The sequence below is a fragment of the Pseudophryne corroboree genome, chromosome 8 (assembly GCF_028390025.1).
Source record: "Pseudophryne corroboree isolate aPseCor3 chromosome 8, aPseCor3.hap2, whole genome shotgun sequence".
Taxonomy (NCBI): domain Eukaryota; kingdom Metazoa; phylum Chordata; class Amphibia; order Anura; family Myobatrachidae; genus Pseudophryne; species Pseudophryne corroboree.
In genome coordinates, this window is record NC_086451.1 from 244445204 (window position 1) to 244459717 (window position 14514).

The following is a 14514-nucleotide window of genomic DNA, read 5'->3' on the forward strand; positions in this document are numbered from 1 at the left end:
CAAGTAAAAGCTGTCATAATAGCTCATCTCAGATCCCTGAGAAGGATAACAGTTCCGTACTTTGGAGATCTGCTCATCAACGCTTATTCCTGCAACGTGCATTACTAACGTACAATGTCGTCGTTCAGCACGGTTGGATTGTCAACCTCAAGAAATCAACCCTCATTCCGTTACAAATGATTCATGCATAGGAATGATTCCGTGGATAAACGGATTTCCCTGCCTGAACACAATACAAAGTGTACGTCATCGCGTACAGTTAGTACGCAATCCACGGACTATCTTGGTGCATTTGGACGACTACTAGGAAGGAGGGTGGCGTCTTTTGGTGCACTCCAGTTTGCAGGAGTCATTTTCACCTGAATGGTATTGCACGCATCTACAAATTCATCAAATAGTGCGGTTGGCTCCAAGGGCCAGAGTATCACTACTCTGGTGGCTCCAAGTACACAATCTCACCGCAGGGAGAATGTACGGCGTCTGGAATTGGATAATTCTTACAACGGAGGCGAGTCTCAGGGGTTGGGGAGTTGTGGTCTAAAATTGTCAACTTCAGAGTCTCTGATCAGATCATGGAAGATTGCTGTCAATTAAATGACCTGTATCTCAGGGCAATTTCCAACGTGCTGCAACAAACAGTGTACGTGCTCCGGTCTCAGACTGTCCAGGTGCAGTCAGACAACACCACGGCTGTCGCATACAAAACAAGGAGGAATTCGAGGTTGCATGGCATGCTCGAATCCTCAATTGGGCCGAGTGTCACCAGGTGATTATTGTCGGCAGTGTTTGTTTTGGAGTGGACAGCTGGGAGGCAGATTGTCCCAGCTGTCAGGATTTTCATCCAGGAAACTAGGCATTGAATTCAGAAGCGTTCCAGATGTTGGTCCAGCAGTTGAATTACCCACATGGGGATCTAAGAGCACGAGCTCAAAAGGCAGTGGATGCTCTCACGATCGTGTGGCCGTACAGCTTTGTATCGGTTCCACCGTGTCCGCTGCTTCCTAGGTTGCTAAAGCGGACCAAACGAGAGTCCACGACTGTCAAACTAGTGGTGCCTTATTGGCCTCGGAGAGCATGGTTCTCGGATCTCCGCGAACTACTCGCGGCCGATCCTTGACCACGTATGCCACGTCCGGATCTGTTACAACAGGGTCCGTTTCTTTACCCCGATTTAGCGCAGCTGCGTTTGCCGGGGTGGTTGTTGAAACCGCCCTCTTATTAAGGGAGGGCGTTCCGGAATCTGTTTCTACCAACCAGGTTACGTGCTAGGAAGCCAGTTACGGCAGCTCATTATCACAGAATTTGGCGTGCCTATGTAGGTTGGTGGGAAGCTCGGACGTTTCCAACATCATCTTTCAAGTTATCCCCTCTTTTAATATTTTTACAGACTGGATTATGTGGAGGACTATGTTTATCTACACTAAAGGTGCAGGTCTCTGCCTTGTCAATTTACTTTCACAGGCGTTTGGCTCTTTTGCCGACTGTACACACCTTTCTGCAAGGTGTCCTCAGAGTACGATCTCCATTTATACCTCCTACTACGCCATGGGACTTGAATCTGGTTTTAGATTTAATTTTTTTCTTACAATCTTCATATTTTAAACCCTTACAACAACTGGATGTTAAGCTTTTCACTTGGAAAACAGTTTTGCTTAGCTTTAGCCTCAGCAAGACGTGTTTTAACATTGGGTGCCTTCTCATGCAAGTCACCGTATCTGGTGTTTTATGATCATAGAGCGGAACTTCGCACAAATTCCGTTTTCTTACCAAAGATGTTATACATCACTTAATCAATCGTAGTTCCTGTGTTATCAGTAGGTTCAGGACCTTCAGTTACTTGAGATGTGGTACGCGCTCTGCGCGTTTATGTAGCCCAAACATCAACTGTACGTAACACAGACACACAGTTTGTTCTCTGTAATGTAGTTAACTTGGCTTTGCCAGCTTCCAAGCAGACCTTATACCATACGTCAGGCTCAGCTTCATCATAGGCTACAACCGCCTTCATCAGTGTCAGACCATTCCACACTTTCTTCGGAACGTCAGGGGCAGGCTACAACCGCCTGCATCAGTGTCAGACCATTTCACACGTTCCTTGTGAACGTCATACGCAGCAGGTCGTGGACCTTCTAAGAAACAACTTAGACGAGCTGCTACAGGGTCATCGGTACATGACCATCAGTGCACACGTTGTGCGCTTTTGCAAGTTTGCTACGTTTACGGCATCAGCATATAGCTTTGGCCGTCTAGTGTTACAGGTGCCAAACAGCTCTCCCACCCAAGGAGGAAACTTTGGTACGTCCCAAGAGTACTCCAGTGACCCCTAGTGGATGAAAAAGAAAGTAGGATTTTGGTACTTACCAGGTAAATCCTTTTCTTTGAATCCATAGGGGGCACTGGACGCCCACCCAGAGCGGTTTTCCCTGTCTTGTGGTAAGCTCAGTGGATCTTATGAGAACACATTATCACCAATGGATATGATGCTACGGTGATATCTATTATGGTGTAAACCGTTAAGTTGTCAGTTATGTTATGTGTCAACTTTAGTGTTGACCGTTATAATTTACGTTATGTGTCAACTTTAGTGTTGACCGTTATAATTTACGTTATGTGTCAACTTTAGTGTTGACCGTTATAATTTACGTTATGTGTCAACTTTAGTGTTGACCGTTATAATTTACGTTATGTGTCAACTTTAGTGTTGACCGTTATAATTTACGTTATGTACTTTAGTGTTGATCGTTATATTATAATGTTATATGTAATTCTCTATGGTTCATCTTCTCTATCGCTCCTGTTCGGCTCAGTAAAAATACTGAAGTCTCTATCGGAGTATGGAGGGGGTGACCAGTTACTAATTTAAATATTTAAATGTGCCATTTCCGTCTACGCCCCTTCCATATCCCAAGAGTACTCCAGTGCCCCCTATGGATTCAATTAAAAAGATTTACCTGGTAAGTACCACAATCCTACTTTTTCCTCCCTCAAGACAAACTGACAGTCACTTTTTCTGATTCCAAGGAATTTTATTTAAATTGGCTTGAAAAAAAATCCAGATAAAAAATATCAGGTGTCCAAGAAGTTTTTAAATACCTTCCCCTTTGCCCCTGAAGGCAGGAAATTCTGGGAAGATTCTCCAGCAGTAGACGTCTCAGTCTCTTGCCTTTCTAAAAAGGCGATGCTCCGTGCTCTTTTACGGGGGATAGGAAAATGGAGACAACTCTGAAATCTATCTACACTGCTGCAGATGTAGCTCAAAGACCGGTCATTGCCGGTTGCTGGATGACGCATGCCATTCATACATGGGCTATTCAAGAGGGTCTTTCGGGTGATGTGACCTTGGTTACTACTGTAACTTTCCTTAAACACATTCAGGACAAGGCAAGAGTCCTCTGTGACTCCCTTAAAGAGATTGGCAATATAAATGCTAGAACAACTGCTATGGCTTTGTCTGCACGCAGAGCCATATGGTTGTGTCAGTGGATGGCAGATGCTGACTCCAAACATAATGTGGAATCTCTTCCCTTCACAGGTGAATGGCTCTTCGGAGCTGAATTGGACCCATGGATCTCCAAAGCTACTGCTGGGAAATCCACGTTTCTCTCTTCTGAGGCTCCGCCTGCTAGGCGTATCTACCGAGAACCATCTACTCAGTCCTTTCGGTCCTCCAGATTCCGTTCTAGGGCCCGGGGTGCAGCTAGAGGCTCCAGAGGTAAGCCTAAGAAATCAGCCGTTGCTGGCTCTCAGGAACAGAGCACCAGTTCAGCTTCCACAAGGACTTCGGCATGATGGTGCTCATCCACCCCGAGGGGATCTCGTGGTGGATGCTCGGTTACGTCACTGCAACCACATCTGGGACGGTTCCTGCCAAGATGCCTGGGTAAGGGACCTTATCTCTCAGGGTTACAAGTTGGAGTTCGCCTCTGCTCCTCCCCAACGATTTTTCAAATCAGGCTTGCCAGTTTTGGAAGATATGCGTATTACCCAACTACTGGCCATCGACAAGTTGGTCCAGTCCCAGGTCATTGTTCCAGCTACAGCAAGGACAAGGTTACTACTCCAGTCTGTTTGTAGTGCCAAAACCAGAATGGTCTGTGAGACCTATTTTGAATCTGAAGTCCTTGAATCCTTACCTGAAGGATTTCAAATTCAAGGTGGAACCTTTGAGGGCGGTGATCGTGGGTCTGGAACAACAGGAATTCCTCGTGTACCTGGATATCAAGGACACCTACCTCCATATCCCAATTTGGCCTCCTCATCAGTCCTATCTGCGGCTCGCCCTACTGAACTATCACTACCAGTTTCAGGCGTTGCGCTTCGGCCTGTCTACAGCTCCGAGGGTGTTCACGAAGGTGATGGCGGAAATGATGTTCCAGCTCAGAGTCCAGGGGCTCAACGTTGTCCCTTTCCTGGTGCAACTTCTGTCTCACCACGGGTGGATCCTCAATCTACAGAAGTCTCAGCTGGAACCGTCTAAAGGTTCCTGTTTTTGGGTATGATAGTGGTTTACTGTAGCTCAGAGAGTGTTCCTCCCAGAGGACAAGGTGAGAACACTTCAAGAGATGGTTTGCATGGTTCTCCGATCTGCTCGAGTTTCCATCATCTTGGCATGAAATTGTTGGTAAAAAGGGTATCCTCGTACGAGGCATTACAGTTCGGAAGGGTCCATGCCAGACCCTTCCAATTGAACATACTGAAGAAGTGGTCCGGTTCACATCTTCAGATGCACCGGATGATTCAGCTGTCGCCCCAGGCCAAGATTTCACTCCTGTGGTGTTGCAGTCTTCCAGCCTGCTGGAAGTCGATGTTTCGGGATTCAGGATTGAATCCTCCTCATGACGGACGTGAGCAAGAGAGGATGGGGAGATGACGCCCAGGAGGTGCAGTTCCAGGGCAGGTGGTCTGCCCAAGAGGCCCTACTTCCAATCAACATTCTGGATCTTCGGGCTATCTACAATGCCCTGATTCAGGCCTTCCTTCTACTCAGGGATCAGGCGATCCAGGTTCAATCGACAAAGAGGGACAAAAAGCAGGGCCTGCATGTGGGAAATGTCAAAAATACTTCTCTGGGCGGAAAGAAACGCAAGAGCGCTGTCCGCATTTTTCATTCCAGGAGTGGACAACTGGGAAGCGGACTTCCTGAGTCGCCATGACCTCCACCCGGGGGAGTGGGGATTACATCCTCGGGTGTTTCAACAGATTGTCGACAGGTGGGGATACCCGCAGATCGACATGATGGCGTCTCGCCTCAACAAGAAACTTCGCTGCTACTGCTCACGAACCAGAGACCCTCAGGCAAGTGCAGTGGATGCGCTGACATCACCTTGGCCTTACAGGCTGGTCTACCTGTTCCCTCCGATTCCGTTGATCCCAAGGGTGCTCCAGCTGATCAGACAGAGTACAAGCAATCCTGATTGCGCTGGATTGGCCCCGAAGGGCGTGGTACGCAGCTCTTCTGGACATGTCCATAGAAGACCCTTGGCGTCGACCGCTAAGAAAGGATCTTCTTCAGCAAGGGCCGTTCGTCTACCCGGACTTATGGTGGCTTCTTTGAAGGCATGGAAGTTGAGCGGAACATCCTAGCTCACAAAGGGCTTTCCAAAAAAGTCGTTGCCACTATGGTGCAAGCCAGAAAACCTGTGACTTCAAAACACGATCTTCCATATCTGGAGGAGATGTGTGTCTTGGTGCGAGGAACGCACGTGTCTGCCTGCAGAGTTTCACTTTGGGCATTTCCTCCGTTTCCTGCAGGCTGGTGTGGATAAGGCAGTGATCTTCAACCTTTTTTCACTCGCGGCACACCGAACAATATTTTAAAATTGCCAAGACACACCATCCGTTCCCTACAGAAAAAAAACTAAAAAACACACATTGGCCCTCACAGTAATAAAAATCCACGCATACATTGGCCTACACAGAAAAAACAATCGCATTGCTCCCCACATAAATCATGTTGCTCCTTACATAAATACTATTGCTCCCCACATAAATCAATCGCATTGCTCCCCACATAAATCATGTTGCTTACACATAAATCAATCACATTTCTCTCCACATAAATCCTATTGCTCTCCACATGAATTATTCACATTGTTCCCCCATAACTCCATAAATCCTATTGCTCCCGACATGAATTATTCACATTGTTCCCCCCATAAATCTATAATCCTATTGCTCCCCACAGGAGAAATAACATAACAAATATTAGCCCCTACCGGTCAGCTGTCGTCCTCCCTGTCCCTCAGTGGCGGAGGTTGTTCATAGTGGTGTGCTGCGAATACTGAGCAGTGGGCGGTCAGGCAGGTGTGGATGTGGGTGGGCAAGGAAAGCTGTGGATGCAGGCGGGAACTGGAAGATGTGTATGCAGGCGGGTGGGCTGGCTGGGTGGTGAGATGCGGTGGCCGTGACCTATGATATCACACCGCCGCGTCATCAAGGCACAGGTCACAGCCAGAGCATGAATTATCCACTAAGAAGAGCCCAGGCCAACAGTTCACTCTGAAGGTGCAGGAAGCTGCTCTGGCTCCGCGGCACACCTTGCAACTGGTCTGTGCCACGGCACTCTGGTTGAAAAAGCCTGGGATAAGGGCTTACGTCTGGGTTCCGTTAAGGTCCAGATTTCATTTCTCTTAATTTTCTTTCAGACGAAATTGGCACTGTTGCCAGAAGTTCAGACCTTCTTACAAGGGGTACTCCACATACAACCTCCCTTTGTGCCACCTACAGCACCCTGGGCTTTGGATGTAGTGTTGAAATTTCTAAAGTCCTTCTGGTTTGAGCCTCTGATGACGGTAAAAGTACCTTACATGGAAGACAGTGATGTTATTGGCCCTGGCTTCTGCTAGACGCGTTTCAGAATTGGCGCCTTATCATGTAAAAGTCCATACCCAGTGTTTAAGCCGCGCCTCCACCCCCCTGCCTCATGCCGTGAACATCTCAGCTTTGCTTGCATACTGCCATCAGGCTACCTCCCACTTACCTGCACCTCTTGTCATCTGTCTGTCGCCCCTCCCCAATAGATTGTTAGCTCTTCAGAGCAGGGCCCTCTTTCCTCTTGTTATCTAAGCCCTCGTCTCAACACATTTCACTCACAGCTCTCCCCTACTCAACGACCATCTTTATCCTGCTAGTAAAGGCTCATCTCCATCTATGGCCACCAGCCTTTAGTAGTACGATGATCACTCCCTCAATACTTACATCTTAGCTGTATTATGTCTTGAGAATGTGTGGTGCTCTGTTACCTGTACTATATTTCTGTTATTTATTTACTGTAATGCAATGTTTTGTCCCCTGTACTGTCCTTTGTACGGCGCTGCGAAACACATGTGGCGCCTTATAAATAAAATGTAATAATAATACTTGGTCTTTTTCGAGGACAGAGCGGAGCTCCAGACTAGACAGCAGTTCCTGCCGAAGGTGGTCTCCACGTTTCACCTGAATCAACCTATTGTGGTTCCGTCCTGTTCTGACGCTTCGGCTTCTCCGGTGTCTTTGGATATTGAGCGTGCCTTGAAGATTTATGTCAGGCGCACAGCTCGGGTCAGGAAGACGGATTCTTTATTCGTGCTTTATGATGCGCAGAAAAAGGGTTGTCCTGCTTCAAAGCAGACCATTGCTCATTGGATTAGGCTTACTATCCAACAGGCCTATGTGTCGGCAGCCTTACCTGTTCCTCAGTCTCTGAAGGCCCACTCTACAAGGTCAGTGGGCTCTTTTCCTGGACGACTGCCCGTGGAGTCTCTGCCTTGCAACTATGCCGAGCGGCTACCTGTCGGGGAAGAACACTTTTGTGAAATTCTACAAATTTGATACCCTGGCCAAAGAGGATACCCAGTTTGGGCAGACGACGGTGCTTCAGCAGTCTCCGTACGTTCCCTCCCGTTCTGGAAGCTTTGGGACGTCCCCATCATACTAATCTGTCCCCAATATGCCTTATGGATGCTAGAGAAAATAGGATTTTAAATACCTACCGGTAAATCCTTTTCTCGTAGTCCATAAGGGATATTGGGCGCCCGCCTCTGTGCGTTGACTTTCTGCAGATTCTCTGTTATGTGTTACCTGTTCAGCTGTTGCTGTTTTCTGTGGCCAGCTGTTGCTGGCCCGGTTTTGTTAAGCTGGTGTGTAAATCTTACCACACTTATTGTTATGTTCCTTCTCTCAAGTATGTCCTTTCTCCTTCGGCCACTGTGTTACCTATAACTGCCTGTGGGAGGTGGCATAGAGGGGAGGTGCCAGCACACCCAGTTGAAGAAATTTAAAGTGCACTGGCTCCTTTGGACCTGTCTAAACCCATCGTACTAATCTGTCCACAATATCCCTTATGGACTTCAAAAAGATTTTAAATACCTATCGGTAAATCCTTTTGTCGAACGTGTTAAGATGCAGGTCTCAACTGTTGGCTTTTCTTCAGAGAATTTTTTTTTTTTTTTTCCCTGAAATGCAGACCTTCCCTCCGGATGCTACTCACCATACTTTCAATTTCTGTTGTTAGTTTAAAGAGTCCAGTGTGGGCAATAGCTGCCTTCCCTTTAAAGTTTTGTGTTTTTGTTTTACTGGTTATTACTTTTGCTCCAGTTGTTGGTGAATGTTGTTCTCTCGTCTTTTTTTTTTTTCTTTCTGTGCTTGGGGCTTTGTTAGAAAATACTGAAACTTCCAGCAGTCATCCAGTGTATAGAAGGGGAGAAGCTTGAGATTTTGGAGGTCCATTTTAAAAATGCCCACGTACTCTGTCCACAAATTATTCAGTGTTCCCATTGAATTCAGAGAAAAATAATGATCAGATAAACCAAAAAAATCCTGTTATTTCCATGTGTAACTTAAGGGTGGTAAATTCTATATGGCCTGAAGTGAGGACTGAAGATTTCCACAAATGTCCTTTTAGTTCTCTGATATTGCTTTTGTTCTTGACTTCTTTTCAAGGTAAAAGTCTCTGACCGTGTTTATTGGGGTTTTTGTTTTGTTACTTTTTATTGTTCAGTGAGGCCAGCTGTGGCTGCTTCATGATGCTAGTGAGTTTTTACAGGGAGCGTCCACATTCGAAGCCTTGTCTGTAAGCCAATTATGTATGAGGGCTTCCCTTGAGCCTGCGCTCTGTTTAAGCATTTTATATTCTTGCAGATGAACGCCTCAGACCCAGATTGAATAAGACACAACACACCATGGCTGGCGGAAGAAGGTCCAAATTTTATTGATCACTTCCACAAAGTTGGTGGCCCAGGAAAAAGCAATTGCAAACATACTATTAAAATTTGGTAATTGGGGTGGGTACTCCAACCCACCCGCTCCACAGGTGAGCACCGATGTGCCCACCCACTTTGCGGACTGGGTTCTCCAATCCTACTGACTGTGAAATCAGACCTCGTTCCCTCCTCCCTTTGCCTAGCGGGTGATGGTCCGAGTTTGGTACCGATGGCCCTGCGATGGTCAACTTAGGGAGGATCAGCCTCCACGATTGGACAATGGGGCCGCGATATTACTAGCAGCACCGCTGCCCACACCTGGCACAGGTGTCCTACACCAACATAGGTGTCTACTGCCCAGCATAAGACAGGCCATTCCATGAAGTGTGCCAAATCACTACACGGCCCCAGAGGACATATCATCCACCCATAACCTTGTTAACAATGTCATTTTGTTATGTTTAGTTTGCAGTTGCATTTCTCGCCACAGCTAGGACCTAGCCTGCCACCAACTAGCTTCCTACAGCCCTAACCCCTGTAGCAAGACATGCCAAGTTGACAGAAGCATTTCATCTGCTCTGTATGAGGATTCTATTCTAGGTTTCAGTTGTGGGTGACACACATTACTTCACCATCTAGGTCGCACATGCAATTCTTCATTATGTTGTTGTTTCTTCTCTTTGGGGGTAATTCAGACCTGATCGTAGCAGTAAATTTGTTAGCAGTAGGGCAAAACCATGTGCACTGCAGGGGAACACAGATATAACATGTGCAGAGAGAGTTAGATTTGGGTGGATTATTTTGTTTCTGTGGAGAGTAAATACTGGCTGCTTTATTTTTACACTGCAATTTATATTTCAGTTTGAACATACCCCACCCAAATCTAACTCTCTCTGCACATGTTATGTCTCCCCCCCCCCCCCCCCACCCCCTGCAGTGCACATGGTTTTGCACAACTGCTAACAAATTTGCTGCTACGATTAAGTCTGAATTACCCCCCTTGTTCTATGTATCGCTGCACCTGACCTTCCATGCCTGTGTTTTCTTGGGACTAAAGTTTACCATACTATGTGGGTGCCTGGCCACAGGGATTTCAATTGTTCCAAATCTGTTTGTTCCTGAATGTCCTTGTGCCTAAATCTTCACAACCCCCCCCCCCCCCCCATGTAAATTACTATCTTATTTGGTTTCCCGTACTTGCTGCCCAATGCGATGAGTGTTGACTTTTTGTTATACTATGCAGGTTTCGTATCCCATATCCAAATATTCCGAAATACGGAATATTCCAAAATACGGAATTTATGGAGTGAGACTGAGGTAGTGAAACCTTTGTTTTCTGATGGCTCAATGTACACAAACTTTGTTTAATACACAAAGTTATAAAAAATATTGTATTACATGACCTTCAGGCTGTGTGTATAAGGTATATATGAACCATAAATGAATTGTGTGTATGTAAACAAACTTTGTTTAATGCACAAAGTTATTACAAATATTGGCTAAAATGACCTTCAGGCTGTGTGTATAAGGTGTGTATGAAACATAAATACATTCTGTGCTTAGACTTAGGTCCTATCACCATGATATCTCATTATGGTATGCAATTATTCCAAAATACGGAAAAATCCGATATCCAAAATACCTCTGGTCCCAAGAATTTTGGAAAAGGGATACTCAACCTGTATATGCCCACTATATTCCCCTCATGTCTTGTCTACTATATAATTTGATCCTGCTTGTCCCTGTCACTGCTCAACTTATGGTCTTTAACAAATTTCTCAGCCCAGAAGACGAATGACCCACGATCTACGTGTCTCTGAACTGTGAGGAAGATGTCAGTAACATAATTTATATCCTGTTAAAACAATACTGGCATTCCTATCTAGCCTGTGATTAATGCGTTCTCACTAGAGGTCCGCAGCCCATGAAGGGGATTAAAAAACCTCATGCTGAGGTAGTCATTTGTTAGAGGTTTTAGTGATTTGTGTGCGACACATGGAAAATTCTCCCCGCATAGGTAGATCCCCCTCCTCACCTGACTCATATCTGCGTATTTCCCAGGTCTAATGTAACGTGTAGCTGGCAGACGAGGAACGGCAATTGCAAACATATTAAAATTTGGTAATTGGAGTGGGTGCTCCCATGCACCCCATTCACAAGCGGGCACCAATGTGCCCACCCGATTCAATGGACTGGGTTCTCCAATCCTACTGATCATGAAGTCAGACCTCAGTCACTTCTCCCTTGCTAGCTGGGCGATAGTCCAATTTTGGTACTGATGCTTCAGCGATGGTCAGCTTGGAATGATCAGCCTTCACGATCTACGATCCAATAATGGGGCCATGGCAATATTAGCAGCACCGCTGCCCACACCTACATACACCAACATAGGTGTCTTCTGCCTGTCATTATTATTTATTACCAGTTATTTATATAGCGCACACATATTCCGCAGAGTTCTACAGAGAATATTTTGCCCATTTTCACCAGTCCCTGCCACAGTGGAGCTTACAATCTGTATTCCCTATCACATGTACACACAGGCACATTCACGCTAGGGTTAATTTTGTTGGGAGCCAATTAACCATGAGCCAGGAAACCGGAGCACACAGAGGAAACCCACGCAAGTACGGGGAGAATATACAAACTCCACATAGTTAGGGCTACAGTGGGAATCAAACCCACGACCTCAGTGCTGTGAGGCAGTAATGCTAACCATTATATCATCCGTACTTCCCTGTCATGAGGCAGGCCATTCCAGTAAGTATGCCAGATCATGTCAGGGCCCCGGAGGATAGATCATCCTCCCATCACATTGTTACCATGTACTTTGATTGTGCTCAGTTTGCAATTGAGTTTCCCAGGTGCCCTCTTAACTCCTTTATGTTGCTGTGGTAGCCCCAGTACTAGCAGCTTTAGTTCCTGCTTCAATCCTGGATGAATGCGGACCGAAGCTCTTAACATCCAGCCCCAAAATGTGAAATGCATTTCCTGAACACTTAGAGAAACTGAAACTTTGTCAATGGTCCATTTCTGTGTGGAAACTATGTACTCCCTCATACCTGAGTTTTGCCCGCATAACGTGATGCTAGTTAGTGTGGGCATATCTTCTCATTTCCATGCTGTGCTAGTGTAATCCACTGCCCTTTGTCCGCTTAATCTGTTTTGGACCTGTGCATTCTACAAAATTCCCCCAACTCACCGATCAACACATAATTATACAGCAAAAGGGTGTTTGTTGATGTATTAGATGCAGCCACCAATTTTTTGCAACCAAAAGGTACCATTAATGTACAGGTAAAGGCCATGTGAAAGAGGGCGCCTCAAAGGTGCTGCTAGTGACCCTGATGATTGCATTTTTAAAATTTGTAATTTTTTTGTGGGTGTATAGGTCTTTCTATATCATCTTTGCAGATTAGAGTCTTTCTCAACCCCTCTGCGCCAGTGAGACAAGAAACCCGTTGTTTATTACCTTTTAGTTTCATGAAAGAGGAGGTACCTTGAAGTTGCCTTCCATGGCTGTCTTATAATGGTTTGAAATGTACTGTAATCTAAACGTAGCCTGACTGTTGTCTTTACTTGGATTCAGCACTAAGAAATGAAGCCACTCTTTCCTGACATACTTGTGATATTTGGCTGGGACTAAAGAGTTAATCAGGAGTACTTCGATATTGGTTTGTTGACCTGCTAAATGTGAGGTGGACATTATTTACCAATTACTGCGCTGTTTACGCCAATTGATGAAATTTATCCCACTGGAACCCAAATAAGGTGTCAGCTATGTGATTGTCTATTCCTGGGACGTATTGCACTGAAAATGCAATGGTGTTTCAAATGCAAACCAGGACTGAGTGCCTGATGAGCCGCAGGAGGGGACGATGCGTGCTGCTTGTTAGTTGCATGCACTACACCTTGTTTATTGGACCGGAAAACAGTGCACATGTTTTCCACCCATTTGACCATATTTTTGCTGCTATGAATACTGGAAAAATTGTAACACCAACCAATTCTAGGTTAAACCTGTTGCCCCCTTGCCAAGGCACTGTAAGTTTTGGGCTATGCTAGGTAAATGATTGTTTTGCCTTATCTGTATGAATGATTGCTAACTAGCAGCCTATTCTAACACAGGGATATGGCAGATAAGGAGAAGTTCAGGAGAGTGGAAATGAGAAGAAAACAAAATGAAGTCGCCTTCCATGTCTCCTCCTCTCTTGTCTCTGGACCTTCCCTTTCTTCATACCAACTTTCAACCCATCCTTGTCTGGGCTAAGCCCCCCTGCTTCTGCAGGTCTCGTATACTTCATGAGGCAAAATGTACCCATCAGGCTAACCTTCAATTTATAGCCTGAATACTATATTGCTTAACTTCATCGCGCCTAGATTGCAGGCGTTGCTTCCACCTTCACCTTTGTAGGATTTATATCTTCTTGTGAATGTCCTGTGGCTGGTGCTCTTTTGAGCCCCTTTGTTCTGTTAATTCAGTTTTCTCACCTGAAAGGTCATTTTTCTTTTGACTATAGTTTTGGCTAGTTTGGTCTCGGAACTGACAACTTTTTCTATGAAGCCGGACACACACTAGACGATAAATCAGATGATCTCGTGCTCCTGTGTAATGTGTATTCGGCAGCAATTTTGTTCAAATCGACTAGTGTGTACGAGATATATATATCGTTAACAATGCAATATATGTTAGGTTGTTTGAAAGATTGCACAGTGTGTATGCACTATATTGTTTGTTTTTGGGTTCAAGGGAAAGAGGGAGACAATCGTGTTGTTTGCACATAGTCTAGTTTGTACCCAGTTTAAGTCTACTAACCTGTTTTTTCATGATCACAAGATGTGCCTGCATGCAGCTTTTACATCAACCCTGTTGGACTATTTGTTATTTGAGGAGGAGGAGTTACTTCTTTTAAATTTCGCCTGAAGTGCAGTGTAAACATAACTTATTTTCTGGGCCCCCCCCCCCTCCCCCCATAACTTCAGAAAAACAGATTTGACAAGAAGTACAAAATACCATTTTAATTAATGCAGTTTTGACATTACTTAGAAAACTGAGGCCACAGATGAATCTGCTGAAAGTGTGTTTCAAGACGAACACTTCCTGATGGTGACACAACTTCAGTGGGAAGATGATGTGATCTGGAATGGGGAGGACGTGAAGCACAAAGTAACCAAGACACAAAGAGCTAGTTTAGCTGGCTGGCTTCCCTCCAGTATGACCAGAAATGCCACAGCCTACAATGCTCAGCAAGGTATGTCAATAGTCATAGCAGCAATTCTATCATAATAAGAGGATCACATATTTTATGAATATTCACTTATCAAAGAGACTTTC

The 14514-nt window shown here is 45.4% G+C and overlaps 1 protein-coding gene across 2 annotated transcripts in view; it reads left to right on the forward strand.

Annotated features, from left to right (window-relative positions):
* The window catches only part of TAF1 (TATA-box binding protein associated factor 1), a 298119-nt gene that overhangs the window by 138226 nt on the left and 145379 nt on the right, over positions 1-14514 (forward strand). For both annotated transcript variants that reach the window (XM_063937154.1, XM_063937155.1), the window contains exon 8: positions 14227-14431. In XM_063937154.1, the coding sequence (XP_063793224.1) occupies positions 14227-14431 (205 nt within the window). The remainder of the gene's footprint in view (positions 1-14226; positions 14432-14514) is intronic.